The sequence below is a fragment of the Entelurus aequoreus genome, linkage group LG16 (genome assembly GCF_033978785.1).
Source record: "Entelurus aequoreus isolate RoL-2023_Sb linkage group LG16, RoL_Eaeq_v1.1, whole genome shotgun sequence".
Taxonomy (NCBI): Eukaryota; Metazoa; Chordata; class Actinopteri; order Syngnathiformes; family Syngnathidae; genus Entelurus; species Entelurus aequoreus.
The window spans coordinates 46,492,001-46,509,500 of NC_084746.1; the positions used below are offsets into that span (position 1 = coordinate 46,492,001).

Consider the following 17,500-nt stretch of genomic DNA (forward strand, 5'->3'; position numbering starts at 1 on the left):
TAAAAGTGCACCACAAAGACCGCTATGAGAAGATAAAAGTGTGATAATCCCTGCAGCATCTCCAAACAAATGCATCCCATAATATACGCCGGCTCTCTTTCATTTGACTTTCTCACTTTGCTAATGGTATTCTGAGCTTGGCCGCGATCATTATGCCATTGTCCTTTTTAAGGAGACTCGCTGATGAGATTACGGCGACCTGTGGTCACTTGGACACGCCCCCCAGCATCTGATTAATATTCATCTTTTCCTGTTGCTTTAGACCTCAGCCAATCACGCTTATCACCCCCCCACCCCCTCCCCCGCTGACCCCCCTTTTCTCAGGGCAATGTCACCTTCGCTTGCGCCGAGCCACTCTCCGTCGCCGTGACGTTCCCTGGGCCCCGCAGCTTCCTGCGGTTGCCGGGGGCAACGGGCTCCGTGCCTGGCGCGGTGTCGGTGGACTTCCAGTTCAGGACGTGGAACGAGGCGGGGCTGCTGCTCACTTTTGAGCTGTCCCGGCAAGTGGGGGCGCTGTGGCTGTACCTGAGCGAGGCCCGGCTGAGGCTTCATGTTGAGAAGGCGGGCAGGGTGCTGCTGGAGATCAGGGCAGGTCAGAACTTTTTTACATTTTGTGGTGGGGGGTTGGAGCATCTGACAAATTGTTTGAAATTATACTGTCAGCTAGTGACAAGTAATGGGCCCCTAATGGTTGATCTCCCTTAAAACCAGTCCAATACTAAACCCCTTAGACGTGATAAAGTAGTACCCCCAAAATGATTAATGACAATCTGGTTGACTTCCAAACTTTTCTAATCTTCAAAATAAATCTTCCCAGAAAAATGTCCATTTAGTCCGCCAGTCCAACCCAAATATGTATATCTATACATAATCTCCAGCCTGTTTGCTTCTTAGGATCAGCTCTCAATGACGGTCAGTGGCATTCAGTGGAGCTGAGGTCCAGACGAGGTCACCTGACCATCAGCGTGGACAAAGACGAAGGCGGAAGTGGCGTCGCTCATTCCAGCCCTTCCTTTCCTGTTGCCATCGAGAAGAACCTGTTCTTTGGTGGTAAGTTTATGTCTGATAGTCGGAGGCCCGTCCATCCATCCATCCATTTTCTACCGCTTGTCCCTATCAGGGTCGCGGGGGGTGCTGGAGCATATCTCAGCTGCATTCGGGCGGTACAAGTCGCCACCTCATCGCAGGGCCAACACAGATAGACAGACAACATTCACACTCGCTGTCATGATCCGTGGTCCGGATCATGTTTTTGTTTTGTTCTGTTAGTTTTGGACTCTTTTAGTTCCTGTTTGTGCACCTCTGGGTTTGTTTTAGTTTATATGGAGATTAATTGGGTTCACCTGCCTCTGGCTAGTGGTCGGCACGCTCAGCTGCTGTCAACCACTAATCAGAGAGCTATTTAGTCACCTTGCTCGCCACGCTCAGGCTGGCGTCATTCTGTCACGACGTGGTTTGCACAGCTTACTGCGGGGTTCGTTCTCCCAAAATGCAGACGGACCAATCCGGACAAAGCGTGCAGGTAAGAACATGATTTAATTCTCAAAAATCAAAGTAGTACAACAAAACGGAACACAAGGCGAAGGCACAACGTGCTGATCGCACTTGGAGCTAAAGCAAATACTTAGCATAGACTATGGCAAGGAAAACGTACTAGCTGTGGCATGAACAAACAAAACTTACGTGACTGTTGCATACAGCAAACAATGACGCCAGCCTGAGCGTGGCGAGCAAGGTGACTAAATAGCTCTCTGATTAGTGGTTGACAGCAGCTGGGCGTGCCGACCACTAACCAGAGGCAGGTGAACCCAATGAATCCCCATGGGAACTAAAACAAACCCAGGAGGTGCACAAACAGGAACTAAGGGAGTCCAAAACTAACAGAACATAACAAAAACATGATCCGGACCACGGATCATGACACTCACATTCACACACTAGGGCCAATTTAGTGCTGCCAATCAACCTATCCCCAGGTGCATGTCTTTGGAGGTAGGAGGAAGCCGGAGTACCCGGAGGGAACCCACGCAGTCACGGGGAGAACATGCAAACTCCACACAGAAAGAGCCCGAGACCGGGATTGAACTCAGGACCTTCGTATTGTGAGGCACATGCACTAACCCCTGTTCCACCGTGTGTAGCACCAAATTCTGGGCCCCCAAGACACACGAGACTTCTAAAGGGTCCCCCATTCCACCTCGAACCCAACATCGCTTCCCCAAACACACACACCTGGTATGTTTACATGCACTAAAACACCTATTTGGTTGAAACCAGTTTTTTACCTGTACTTATAGCTTTTTGACTTTTTAATGATGCATTGAACATATCCATCCATGCATCCATCCATCCATTTTTTACTGCTTGTCCCTTTCGGCGTCGCTATCCCAGCTGCACTCGGCCGGAAGGCGGGTTACACTTCCCCTTCCGCCCGAATGCATTTAGAAAACGGATGGATGGATGGATGGATTTATGACAGGTTTTTAAAAATAAATGACAAACTTCAAACTTTACAAAAGCCCTGGGGGTGCCCCTGTGCTTGGGGCCCCTGTACAACATCACTCCCCACCCCCAATTCCCAACTATATGGAATCAAACCTTAAATGATGCCATTTCCATGATCACTAGTGGTAATGGTGTGGCTATGTATGTGTGTAGTGTGCATATGTATGTATATACCGTATTTTTCGGAGTATAAGTCGCACCGGCCGAAAATGCATAATAAAGAAGGAAAAATATATATATAAGTCGCACTTGTGTATAAGTCGCATTTTTGGGGGAAATGTATTTGATAAAAGCCAACACCAAGAATAGACATTTGAAAGGCAATTTAAAATAAATAAAGAATAGTGAACAACAGGCTGAATAAGTGTACGTTATATGACGCATAAATAACCAACTGAGAACGTGCCTGGCATGTTAACGTAACATATTATGGTAAGAGTCATTCAAATACCTATAACATATAAAACATGCTATACGTTTACCAAACAATCTGTCACTCCTAATCGCTAAATCCCACGAAATCTTATACGTCTAGTCTCTTACGTGAATGAGCTAAATAATATTATTTGATATTTTACGGTAATGTGTTAATAATTTCACACATAAGTCGCTCCTGAGTATAAGTCGCACCCCCGGCCAAACTATGAAAAAAAACTGTGACTTATAGTCCGAAAAATACGGTATACAAGTTCACTAAGGTTGTACATAGAGTGAACAGGTAGTTCTAGCTCAGAGTAATTTATGATTTAAAGAAAAGGGGTGGGATTAAATAAGTGTAAACTTCTTCTCACTCCTTTTCAAATATGTAAAAAATAAAATAAAATACAAAAAATAAAGTCCATTGCTCATTTTGCTTATTTGTTTTCGTTTTTTATTATCCATTGTTTTCATTTTGTTATAATGGCTGTTAAGGCTATAGCACTGTATTGGATCAGGCTTGCTCTTGTTTTTTTGCATATTTGAAATAAAAATATATCAAATCAAATCAAATATTTGTCAAGACGTGGACTGTGATGACGCAAATTACTGCGTGGATTGTTTTCCCGTGGTGCAAATCGACTGGATTGGACATGGCTTGAAGGTAAATACATGTTTAATTTATCACTATAAAAAGAAGAAACAAAAAGCGCGCACAAGGCGGAGAACAAACTTGGCTAAGAACAAAACTAACACTTAGACAGAAACTATGGACATGAAACAAAACTACACTTACTGTGACGTGAAAAGACAAAAACTTACGTGGCATGACATGAAGCATAAACTATGGTATCAGGAGTAATCAAAAGTATCATGGGGTATCATCAGGTAACAAGGGTAATGTCGCCAGGCTGACTACCTGGCAACTACAGGCTTAAATAGTATCTTCATGATTAATGACAAGTGCGTGAGTCCAACACATGACAGGTGAAACAAATGAGTTGTCATGGTGACAAAACAAGGGAGCGTAAACAGAAACTAAAAAAAGTCCAAAAACCAAACAGAACATAGCCAAACAAAACATGATCAAAAGACATGACAAAATTCCTCAGCATGCAAGCAGTGGTTTGGTTCACTGCACCCCATGTCCCTCCTTTTAGGATGTCCTGTGGAGGACGAGAAGCAGGAGTGCAGGAATCCTTTTCCCATCTTCCAGGGCTGCATTCGCCAGCTTATCCTGGACCAGCAGCATGTGGACCTCATCCTGGTGCAACAACAGAAGCTGGGAAACTACAGCGACCTCCTGATTGACATGTGTGGCATCAATGACAGGTGAGCTGACTCAGTATTCCGTCTATCGCGGCCAAAGCAGAACTAATGCATGTGTTTGTGCTGCATTAATAGCTCAATTAATAGGAAGATAACCACAATTATCAAGCCTCAGGGGCATCGGCACCAGGGGCGGATTAAGAAATTTTGGCCCCCTGGGCCTGACATGGTCTTGGCCCCTCAACCCCCCGCGCGTGTGGGCGCACACACACGCACGCACTATGCAAGAAATACTGTATACTGTGAACAGACATGCACACTGTACTGTACAGAAGAGTGCACATACTGCACACACACTATTAGGTATACCACACAGACACTGACAAGCACAGGTTTCACACAGACACAGGGGGAGGGGATAAATGGCCTAAAAATAAACATTTTTGAAAATGATTACGCCCACTTCAGTGATGGTGCATTGGGTCATTTGAGAGATATTATGTATTGGAAGTTGGTAGCTATCATGAAATAAACCCCCCAACCCACCCAAAAAACTAAATCGGACATGATTTTTGCCCCCTTTTCCTCCCTTCTATCATTAAAAATAAAATAATATCTTAGGAAAACACATTGGCATAACGGCAGCTGTGCAGCAAATTGAGGCTCAAAGTCTGTATCTATTTGTGGTTAAGCTTGAGGAGAAGGAGAAAGGTAAAATGATAACATGCATCGGAGAGCACCACAAAGAAAGGTGTAGGCCAGTTCATGGTACAAGGGCTGCATGCAGGTCAAGATAGCCCATTTCCAAGAATGCTATAGTGGCTGGACAGGCACTGGACATGTCCTGAACTCAGTGTCAGACGTGGCTGCCGAATACTTGGATGAAGTGAAGCAGCTGACAGATCTCATGCTGCCCCATCTGAAGACTGTCCTGGCCAGGCAGAGGATGGATGAGGAGACCTTCCCAATGGACCCTGTCAGTGAACAGGCTAGTAACATTGATGGCACCCCTGTGCACAACATTGGGATGGAGAGACAATGTGGCAAGGTGGACTACAAACTGAAGAAGTTGGGCACACTGAACGCAGTCAATAGGTCAATAATTTTACAGAAGAGCCAGGAGCTTCAGAGGTTTCAAGGCAGCAGCACAAGCAAAAAGGGAGGTTGAACTCAACTGGAGTAAATTCATGAAGGCAAAATTCGAGAGTAGGGCAGATGAGAAACAAGAGATGGCTCAAAGAAAGGAGAGTAAGAGACTAGACATGCTGGACACACTGAAATCTTTTGATGGCCCCTTCACGATAGTGGGGAAGTTGAAAAGTTCCTTGTGGATGAAAGTCTGCACAAGAATGCAAAGCTGCAGAGAATGAAGCTTGAGGTTCAGTTTGCCAGAGAAAGCACCAAGCTTCTGCCTAAAGTCAATCCTATCTTCACAATCCAGGTGACACTTCCCAGAAATGGCAAAAGTGCAATTCTCCAAGTCATAATGGATACTTAGAATTTTATGGTGGTGGTAAGTATTCATGAAAACAGGTAGCCTAACATTAGTGAATGGGTGAATTCTGGAAATAACCTAAAAATCTTACACAGTGCACCTTTAAGCAAGGGGTTTCTTTCGTGCTTTCAATTTTGCAAAATCATCCACCACATCATTGAAGTCCAACTCTCTTGTCAGCTCACTCTCAATTGCCATTAGAGATAACGCATTTAATCTTTTCTGAGTCATTCTTGTGCGCAGCTCATTTTTTACTCTTGACAAAAGAGAGAATGAGCGTTCTCCCTCACAGTTACTGACCGGTAGAGTGAGAAAAATCTGTAGCGCAATGTATGTATTAGGAAACGTAGGCTGTAGTCCAAAATGTATTATTGTTTTGAGCAGTCCTGAAGGGGTCCTCTCCTCATCAGTGTTGTTGAGCTGTATAAAAGATTTGAACTGTATAAGCTCCTGTCCAAGACTTTCATTGAGGTCAGATGGGTATGATTCAGTGAGAATCTTGGCCTTGTGAAGGACTGAAGCATTGGACTCTGTATCCAAAGAGAAAAGGACACTGAACAAATTGTTCAGATGTTTGTAGGCCTCCAGACGGTGATTAAGGCTTGAACTCAGTTGATCAATAGAGGCAATAAATGTCTCTATTTGAAACAGTTGCCTTCCCTCAAGCACAACATCTGGGGATGCTGATTCATCAGCAAACTTTTTACGTTTCCTCGTCCGTTCAGCCCTGTAAGATGGGGTGCCACCCAACATGTTTAAGGCTTTCTGCTCAAAATGATCAAATAGATCTCTTTGGGAGAGAACAAAGGTGCGCAGAGATTCCAGCAATCTAACTGCTGTACCAAGGTCCATGTCTGCTTTTTGAAGTTGCAGACTTGTGGCCTGAAATCTGGACAGAACAGTGTCCCAAAAGCCTGCCATGAAGGCCATCTCAAGTGAATCCAGCTTCCGCACTAGACTGTCAGCTTCAGTTCGTGTGTCTCGTTTCTCTGTGTCATCAGTGGAAATAACCTGTAGTGCTGCTTTTATTTTACTGTAGTTCTGCCACAGTGCTTTGGTAGATTCTGCACGGCAACTCCAACGCGTGTTGGATAAAGCTTTAAGTGTGAGATCTATGTTGGAATTGCCAAATACCCTGTCCCATCGGTGTGTGGATGCAGTTGTGAAGTTGTAAATAGACTGAATCAAGTCAAAATACTTAGAGACTTCATTTCCACATCTGTCAATGCTGTTGACTCCCACCAAATTCAAAGAGTGAGCTGCACATGGAATATAGTGTATTAATGGGTTGCTTTTCTTTAAGTGAGCCTGCAACCCATTATACCTCCCTGACATGTTGCTGGCATTATCATAAGCCTGCCCCCTGCAATTTGACAGCTCTAACCCTAGATTTTCCAACACAGACATGACACAGTTAGCCAAACTTTCACCTGTATGGCTAGTAATGGGCTCAAAACCCACAAAGCGTTCAACAACACTGCCCTCTTTGCTAACAAAACGGAATATGAATGTCAATTGGTCCACATGAGATAAATCTGGGGTTGAATCCACAATGATAGAGTAGTATTTGCTTGCTTGCAGTTCATCTGCTATAGCCTGTTTGGTTTTTGCACCCATCAATTCAATGAATTCCTCACAAATGGTGGAGGACAGAGGTATTACCTCGACCCATCTGCCCAAACTTTCTGATGTGATCCTTTAGAAAGGGATCAAATTCAGCCAGGACCTCCAGAATACCAAGGTAGTTCCCATTGAGAGGAGACCCTAACGATTCATTTTTACCCCTAAATGCAAGGCCCCTTTCTGCAAGGAATTTAATGACTGCAACAACTCTTTGTAACACCTGCCTCCAATAGCTGCTCTCTGCCTGAAACTGTTTGAACAGGTCTGCATCAACTGTGGCACCTTTGGCGCGGTTCAAGACTGCTTGCATGCAGGTTATGTGCTCAGCACTTCGCTCATGTTCACCAAATCTTTCTGAGTGTTTCCAATCACAATAGCCTGTCACAAAAGAATGCGTTTTTGGGGAAAACAGTTTGCATGCAAAGCAGTAAACATTACCAGTAGAGGGAGAGTACATCAGCCACTCTCTTTGTACTCGTTGTCCATTGGGCAAGTGTGAAGTAAAATGTTCATTGTTTAGGCATCGGGTTTTGCCTCCTAGCCCACTGTTCCTCACAGAAGCTGGATAATGGCTGTGACGGTTGTGAAATGATTTTGCACCTCTTTGAATAAGAACTTCCTTCATTGACTCAGTGAGGGTCTCAGCCCATTTAGCGGGATCACTAGGTAGAGTTGTCACTGTAGATGGTGTTGAAGAAAGATTCAGCTCATTTTCTATGCTGTCCAGAGGTGCAGTGACCTCACATTCATCCGAGCAACTGGCTACTGCTGAATTGGTTGAATCATAAGCATCAGAAGCATTTGGTTCAGTGTCTACACTTGTAGTGGTCTCAGGATCTTGGGAGCTACATGCTAGCTCAGGTGCATTGCTAACCTTAGCTGAATTTGCAGTAGCATTTATAGAATTGCTTTCAGCAGATGTCTTTGTACTGAAGAAGCTGGAGATATTTGGAACACTCTCAAGTAAAACTGATTCCTTTTTTTTCTTTTCTTGCTGAATTTTTTTTCTAGCTCCTCCACTTAAACGTTTATGATCCATATTTCCCTTCTTTCTTTGCACATTGGCTCTTTGCCTATCACAACAGATAAACCAACTATGTGTGTGTGTGTGTGTGTGTGTGTGTGTGTGTGTGTGTGTGTGTGTGTGTGTGAGTTTGTTTGTGTGTTTATGATCGGTGCTGCTTCCTTCAAGTGTGTGAGGTGATTTAGAAAACTAGCAACCCAGCATCAACACTCCAAAGCAGAGAATAACAGCTTACTAGCATAGACAATTGAGAGCAGAGAATCAACTGATTCGTCTGATAGACAGCAGGAGAGCAGAGTGGTCAGTGATGATCGAATCAAGAAAATGTCTAAATGGCAAGGGAACAGACTGATTTGTACTGAGGAGAAAGAGAGAGAGAGCCAATTACAGTGAAATATATTCCAAAAGAGCCAAGTGACTAGCTGAAGGCAGGGACAAATGCCTTGGAGTGACCAACAAGAGTGCAAAGTACCAAATGGCAAAATGTGGAAAGACCAACAGGCAGATCTGCTTTTACCTCTTATCTTCACAACCAAAAAGTTGCTAAATGATGTTTTCAGTCGCTAGCCAGGTATGGCCAAAAGACGCGAAATCTAGCGGCAAAGTCGGTCAATCACACTGACAGTGAAACAAATATTTTGAAAAGATAATAATTGTACACCTTTGTGCACTTTAGTCTTCTATCTAAATATTTTCACAAAGGACACCAAGGCAGCTTGCTAGCTATGATGGGAGCAACAATGTCTGATAGACAGCAGGAGAGCAGAGTGGTCAGTGATGATCCAATCAAGAAAATGTCTAAATGGCAAGGGAACAGACTGATTTGTACTGAGGAGAAAGAGAGAGCCAAGTACAGTTAAATATATTCCAGAGCCAAGTGACTAACTGAAGGCAAAGACAACAGCCAGATACCTTAGCAGAGACCAACAAGAATTCAAAGTACCTAATAGCAAGATGGCGAGACCAACACAATAAATTGTATTAGGATTTAATTTATTAACGTTAATCTTAACAGCCAAAAAGTTGCTGAATAATGTTTGTAGTCGCTAGCCAGGTATGCCCAAAACAAGAGTCGCTAAACCTAGCAGCAAAGTTGCTTAATTGCAACACACTCTAGGATTCAGGGGAATTAAGGATAATAAAGATATTAATTGTACAACTTTTTGTACTTTTTTTCTAGTTTTTTGAGTCGCCAGCCATGTATGGCCAAAAGTCGCTAATTGAATGCCAACGTTGCTTAATCGCCAACACACTGGGACTCACTGAAGGACTGACTGAATAAAAAAGATAATTAAGATAATTGTGTACTTTTCTCTTCTGATATTTTCTCTAAGGACCCCAAGCTATCTGCAAGCAGCAATAATGTCTGACAGACAGGAGAGCAGAGTGGTCAGTGATGAATGGCAAGGGAACAGGCTGATTTGTACTGAGGAGAAAGAGAGAGAGAGAGCCAATTACAGTGAAATATATTCCAAAAGAGCCAAGTGACTAGCTGAAGGCAGGGACAAATGCCTTGGAGTGACCAAGAAGAGTGCAAAGTACCAAATGGCAAAATGTGGGAAGACCAACAGGAAGATCTGCTTTTACCACTTATCTTCACAACCAAAAAGTCGCTAAATGATGTTTTTAGTCGCTAGCCAGGTATGGCCAAAAGACGCGAAATCTAGCGGCAAAGTCGGTCAATCACACAGTGAAACAAATAATTTTAAAAAGATAGTAATCGTACAATGTCTTGTACTTTTGTCTTCTTTCTTAATATTTCTCAAAGGACACCAAAATGTCGCTATCTGCAGGCAGCTTGCTAGCTATGATGGCAGCAACAATGTACCTTAGAGTGACTGACCAACAAGAGCTCAAAGTACCTGATGGCAAAATGTGGAGAGACAGACACAATAAATTGCATTAAGATGAAGAGAACTGTTGCTATTATTAATCTTAACATCAACCAGAAAGTCGCTAAATGTCACCAGCCAGGTATGGCCAAAAGTCGCTTAATTGGCCACACACAGTAACAGAGAAACTAACAAAAAAAAGATCATAAAGATAATAGTTGTACAACTGTGTGTACTTTTGTCTTCTTTCTAAATATTTTCCCAAAGGACACCAAAATGTTGCTATCTGCAGGCGGGAGCGTGCCTATGTTCCCCGGGTCCTATGTTCCCCGGGTCCTATGTTCCCCGGTTGTTCCTGGGTCTTTGTATGCGACCGGGGAACTTAGGACCCTTTTTCTAAAAAAGGGTCCTATGTTCCCTGCATTGTATCTGGCGAAATTGCGAAATTGTGCCCTGACCAAAACCATCCCTAAACCTAACCTGTCACAGGGCGTTGTGGAGCACTTTTTTTTGGCGAAATTGTGCCCTGACCAAAACTATCCCTAAACCTAACCTGTCACAGGGCGTTGTGGAGCACTTTTTTGGCGAAATTGTGCCCTGACCAAAACCATCCCTAAACCTAACCTGTCACAGGGCGTGCGGCAGCAGATAGAGCAACTCAAACGCGAACTTCCTTCCTTCGACAACTTAAACGCGTCTCTGTCATGCGTGTCTGCGTGCGTCTTACTTAGTCGCGCATTGGAAGCAGCGGGGAACATAGAACCCTTTTCTGGAAAAAGTGTTGTACGTTCCCCGCAGCGGGGAACATAGAACCCTTTTTTTTAAAAAGGGTCCTTAGTTCCCCGGTAGAGGGGAACATAGGACCCGGGTAACATAGGGACGGGGAACATAGGGATGACCCGCTGCAGGCAGCTTGCTAGCTATGATGGCAGCAACGATGTCTGCCAGACAGGAGAGAGTGGTCAGTGACGATCGAATCGAGAAAATGACAAAATGGGTCAAAGACCAAAAAGTTATTAACTGACAGCAGTGACAAATGTCAGACTGTAAACTTTCTCGAAAGAAAAGGACAAAATGGGAAGATGCTGATAATAACAGCAAAATGGAAAATATAAGAATTTCCAAGTAATGCTCAACTCAAGTGTGTGTGTGTGTGTGTGTGTGTGCGCGCGTTAAACTTCTTGTTGAATGATTTCAAATTATCTCTGAGTCTGAACTGAGGGAAAGGAAACCAAATTTTGAGCAGTCTCTCACGAGTTCAAAATACCAAATGAGGAGATTCTAAAAGAACAGACCGGTTTATGAAAGACTTGATGGGGGAGGGGCACAGCTAAGAATACTTGAGTGAGATTCTGTGATCCAAATTCGAGATAGAGCTTTTTGATAATGATAATTTGTCAGAGTAAGGTTGTGTAATCAAAATTTGAGAATGAGCTTTGTCAATCAATCAAGAATATTTGCATTAAGTTCTGTGATCAAAATTCAGAAACAACCTTTAATAATTGATAAAGAATATGTGAGTGAGGTTGTGTGATCCATCCAATTTGAGAATTAGCTTTGATAATAATGATTGAGAGCCTCTGGCCCTCTGTGGATCATGGCCGCGGGGCCAATTTTGCCTGGCCCCTTGGGGCCTCTGTGGGTCGTGGCCGCGGGGCCAAGTTGGCCTGGCCCCTTGGGGCCTCTGACCCTCTATGGATCGGGGCCAAGTTGGCCTGACCCCTCGGGGCCTCTGGCCCTCTATGGATCATGGCCGCGGGGCCAAGTTGGCCTGACCCCTTAGGACCTCAGGCCCTCTGTGGGTCGCGGCCGCGGGGCCAAGTTGACCTGGCCCCTTGGGGCCTCTTACCCTCTATGGATCGTGGCCGCGGGGCCAAGTTGACCTGGCCCCTTGGGGCCTCTGGCCTTCTGTGGCTCGCGGCCGCGGGGCCAAGTTGGCCTGGCCCTTTGGGGCCTCTGGCCTTCTGTGGGTCGTGGCCGCGGGGCCAAGTTGGCCTGGCCCCTTGGGGCCTCTGACCGTCTATGGATCGTGGCCGCGGGGCCAAGTTGACCTGGCCCCCTGGGGCCTCTGACCCTCTATGGATCGTGGCCGCGGGGCCAAGTTGGCCTGGCCCCTTGGGGCCTCTGACCGTCTATGGATCATGGCCGCGGGGCCATGTTGGCCTGGCCCCTTGGGGCCTCTGGCCCTCTGTGGGTCGCGGCCGCGGGGCCAAGTTGACCTGGCCCCTTGGGGCCTCTTACCCTCTATGGATCATGGCCGCGGGGCCAAGTTGGCCTGGCCCCTTGGGGCTTAAGATTATTATTTTTGCAAAAGTAGTTTTGCTTGGGTCGCGGCCGCGGGGCCAAGTTGGCCTGGCCCCTTGGGGCCTCTGGCCCCCTGGGCCTGGGCCCGGTAGGCCCGGTCATTAATCCACCTATGATCGGCACACACGTGGAAAGACACCAACGTGACCGGAATAAAATGTGCCGGCGCTTAACGAAACTTGCCGGGTCAGGACTCCTCGATTGCACCTTAATTAGTCGACAGAAGGCCAAAGCTCCCGCGCGGACTAACCATAGGATGCTTTCTGAGCCCGCTGATTGAATTCGGAGCCTGTGGGAGATTTTCTTGTATAAAAGGCAGGTTGAAAATGGAGTCGTCCAGTAGAAGGTCAGTGTGGTAGTCACACTCCAGAGGAGCTTATTACAGCTGCAGTTCTGGATTCGTATCATCGCGTGCAAGGGGCAAAGCGTACTATTAGCCCAAGTCACGGGTCAGAATTTCAAGTTAAAGTATATTACTACAAAACATTCTATAAAACAGTGAATAGATGTCAATAGATGGACTACTTGTTTAATTGCTTTTGTTTGGTCGTTACGTAGGACATGGAGTTATACACTTTTCAGTACGGATGTGTCATCGAACCATTAACAGAGGCCCTAGGGCAGAGCCGTGAGGGACTCTATGTTTAGTTGGGACTCAATACTTCGGTAGAGTTAGTTATTTACTTAACAGTGAAGATAGTCTGTTTTAAAACCTTTTTTTAGACCAGTGGTTCTTAACCTTGTTGGAGGTACCGAACCCCACCAGTTTCGTATGCACATCCACCGAACCCTTCTATAGTGAAAAATAAATGGGTTTTTTTTCAAATTCAAGAAAAAGTCATGTTTTTTTATTGGTGCACAATATGAACCATGCATGAACATCACCTTGTTTAAAGAACAAAACCAACACAGTGCATGAACTCACAACAAATTACACACCTTACACACATTACCATGAGTTGATTAACGTGGACCCCGACTTAAACAAGTTGAAAAACTTATTCGGGTGTCACCATTTAGTGGTCAATTGTACGGCATATGTACTGTACTGTGTCCTTTGCAATCTACTAGTAAAAGTTTCAATCGATCAATCAAACAACCTGCAAATCAGATGGAAAATTAGAGGGAACATTGTTTGGGGGTATCCATAATACACCGATAGGGAGAAGTTTTTATTTACACGATAAGTCGGATGTCTCTTTACCTTTGTGGCGGAACCCCTGAGGCCGACTCACCGAACCCCTAGGGTTTGATCGAACCCAGGTTAAGAACCACTGCTTTAGACCTTTCACATCAAAACTGTAGCCGCCATTATGATGTGCAGTGCTGTTTTCAAATTAGCGTAAGTTTTGAACCATGGAAAGTATTTCAATGGTTGGAATCTGCCCTTTTGAGTGATGTACATGTTATTACGGTAATCAACATCACAGCGGCTCCAGGCAGATGAGGCACAAAGCAAGCAGTCTGGGCAGGGTTTGTTTCCAGAACAGCCAGCCTGAAGATTTTTACAACAAAGTTCTGCAGAAAAGTGATATTACATGTTTATATTAATATATATATATATACAGTACAGGACAAAAGTTTGGACACACCTTCTCATTTCAATGCATTTTCTTTATTTTCATGACTATTTACATTGTAGATTGTCACTGAAGGCATCAAAACTATGACACCTGTGAAGTGAAAACCATTTCAGGTGACTACATTTTGAAGCTCATTGAGAGAATGCCAAGAGTGTGCAAAGCAGTAATCAGAGCAAAGGTCGGCTATTTTGAAGAAACTAGAATATAAAACATGTTTTCAGTTATTTCACCTTTATTTGTTAAGTACATAACTCCACATGTGTTTATTCATAGTTTTGATGCCTTCAGGGTCAATCTACAATGTAAATAGTCATGAAAATAAAGAAAACGCATTGAATGAGAAGGTGTGTCCAAGCTTTTGGCCTGTACTGCATATACAGTATATATATATACAGTATATATATATATATATATATATATATATATATATATATATATATATATATATATATATATATATATATATATATATATATATATATATATATATATATATATATATACTAACGTTCAAAAGTTTGGGGTCACATTGAAATGTCCTTATTTTTGATGGAAAAGCACTGTACTTTTCAATGAAGATAACTTTAAACTAGTCTTAACTTTAAAGAAATACACTCTATACATTGCTAATGTGGTAAATGACTATTCTAGCTGCAAATGTCTGGTTTTTGGTGCAATATCTACATAGGTGTATAGAGGCCCATTTTCAGCAACTATCACTCCAGTGTTCTAATGGTACAATGTGTTTGCTCATTGGCTCAGAAGGCTAATTGATGATTAGAAAACCCTTGTGCAATCATGTTCACACATCTGAAAACAGTTTAGCTCGTTACAGAAACTACAAAACTGACCTTCCTTTGAGCAGATTGAGTTTCTGGAGCATCACATTTGTGGGGTCAATTAAATGCTCAAAATGGCCAGAAAAAGAGAACTTTCATCTGAAACTCGACAGTCTATTCTTGTTCTTAGAAATTAAGGCTATTCCACAAAATTGTTTGGGTGACCCCAAACTTTTGAACGGTAGTGTGTATATATATATATATATATATATATATATATATATATATATATATATATATATATATATATATATATATATATATATATATATATATATATATGCTGTATATACTGTATATATATACACACACTTTCGGTCAGGGAAAAAACACAGAGGCTATTTCCTCCCTACAAGCCTGTTTCGCAGGTTTCGCAGGTTTAATCTTAATCTTTCATTTTAATTCCCTGACCTAACGTATGTTCCGCTCTACCCCGGTATTGAGCACTGTATAACGGATAAACCACAGAAACCTCGACTACATATATATTTATATCGATAGATAGATAGTACTTTATTGATTCCTTCAGGAGAGTTCCCTCAGGAAAATTAAAAAAATATATAAATATATATATGAATATATAAAAATATATACACATTATTTTTCTGTACATGACTAATTAATACCAAATATTTCATAAGATATTCATAGGGTGAGCATTATATTGCTCCTATTTAAAATGTAGGATGTTTTCTTTTCTCCTTCCTAGGTTAAAGACCATTTCAATAGAAAGTAGAAGAAACGATGCAGGAAACTAATTTGTTAAACATTTGATCAATTTACCGTATTTTTAGGACTATAGAACTCACGTATACACGTAAGCCGCGCCCACAAAATTTTAGAAGAAAAACATATTTTTCCATATATTAGCTGCACTTGACTATACGACGCGGATTCATATGTTGTGAAATTAGTTATTTACACAGAAATATTATGTAAGTGTTTAACAATTAAGTACCTTAGTTGTTTCCAAACTGTGTCTCGTACACAGCAGTAAAACGGCTGATCAAACAAAACAGACGTCATCCTCCTGGACCCACTATCTGCGGAAGCTAGCTCTCCAATCAGTTAAACAGACTCAATAAATCCACAATGACGTTTTGGTGAATTTACAAAACTGAAACAATACAAAAAGAATGCTATCACAAGTTAATAATACTAACTAAGACGCTTATATATTATCATTATTATTATCACATATTAGCTAATGCTAACGACGCTAGCTTCATTACTGTACAATAGCGCGTACAAATACGCAAGAAAAAACTCCTAGAGACATCACACCTGGGACGGTTAAGTAAGTAAGAATTGTTCAGTTATACTGTAAAACTTACAATGAATGAAGAGTCCATACGAGTAGAAACGCTATGGTCTTCTAGACTTCCGGTCCAAAGCTCAGTCTAAACCAGAGGTGTGAAACGTACGGCCCGAGGCCCGCGAACAGGTTTTATCCGGCCCGCAGGATGAGTTTCCTAAGTATAAAAATGAGCCGAAATTTTTGAATGAAAGAAACTGCTGTTCTAAATGTGTCCACTGGATGTCGCAATAGCAATTCTTTGAATCTTTGTAGCTTATACTACATATGTAAAAAAAATAAACCACATGCTAGTGCACCAGTCGAGGAAAATTAGCAAACTACATAAATAACATCCTGTAATTTGATTTTGATATTTTTGTATCTTTATCGATTGAAAATTAACACCAATGAGTTGACTGATGAACATTATCACATAATTTATTCAGAAAATATAAATAACGACAAATAGACATAGAATACTACTAACCGCAACATGTAAGTGTAAAAACCCCCCAACAACATTATGATCTGTACATTTTAATAATGTGCTTGTTCTATTTTTAAACAAAGAAAACAATCTGAAGTTGTCTTTATTTTTAAGTTATCGTGCCGTGATTTTAACAGTCCGGCCCACTTGGGAGTACATTTTTCTCCATGTGGCCCCCGATCTAAAATGAGTGTGACACCCCTGGTCTAAACAGAAGGGCAATGAAGTAATGCAACACCTGCAGTGTGCAAACTCATCCAAAAGATGGCGCCATAGCACAAACAATCACACACCTATTCAGTGTATTTGCTTGTTTTTTTTAAAAACAACTATTTGTATCATGGTCGTCATCAGCAAAGAAAAATCCAAAAAGTGGAAAGCCTAGGAAATAATTAGCGGCTTATAGTGCGAAATTCATGGCATTCTGATTTTCATGAATAAGTTAAAGAGATGACATTTGCACACTGCAAAAACTGAAATCTAAGTAAGATTAAATATCTGAAATAAGGGTGATATTTGCTTATTATCTGTCTGACAAGATAATTCTTCTCACTAAGCAGATTTTATGTTAGAGTGTTTTACTTGTTTTAAGGGTTTTGGTCCTAAATGATCTCAGTAAGATATTACAGCTTGTTGCTGAGATGTGATGACCTATATTGAGTAAAACATGCTTGAAACTAGAATATCAACTGATGCAAAGCTGTGTCATTAACACTCACAAGTGTAAAACTACTTTTTTAAAGTAATAATTTCTTACTTTAAGCATGAAAAAAAAAAATCATGATGCCGAGCGCATATCATTATGTCAAGATAATGGCACTAGCA

At 42.4% G+C, this 17,500-nt stretch overlaps 1 protein-coding gene across 1 annotated transcript in view; it reads left to right on the plus strand.

The window, feature by feature from the left end:
* cntnap3 (contactin associated protein family member 3) overlaps window positions 1-17,500 on the plus strand; it is a 239,670-nt gene that overhangs the window by 148,926 nt on the left and 73,244 nt on the right. The window contains exons 8-10 of the mRNA XM_062023123.1: window positions 325-592; window positions 895-1,050; window positions 4,083-4,254. Of these exons, the coding sequence (XP_061879107.1) occupies window positions 325-592; window positions 895-1,050; window positions 4,083-4,254 (596 nt within the window). The remainder of the gene's footprint in view (window positions 1-324; window positions 593-894; window positions 1,051-4,082; window positions 4,255-17,500) is intronic.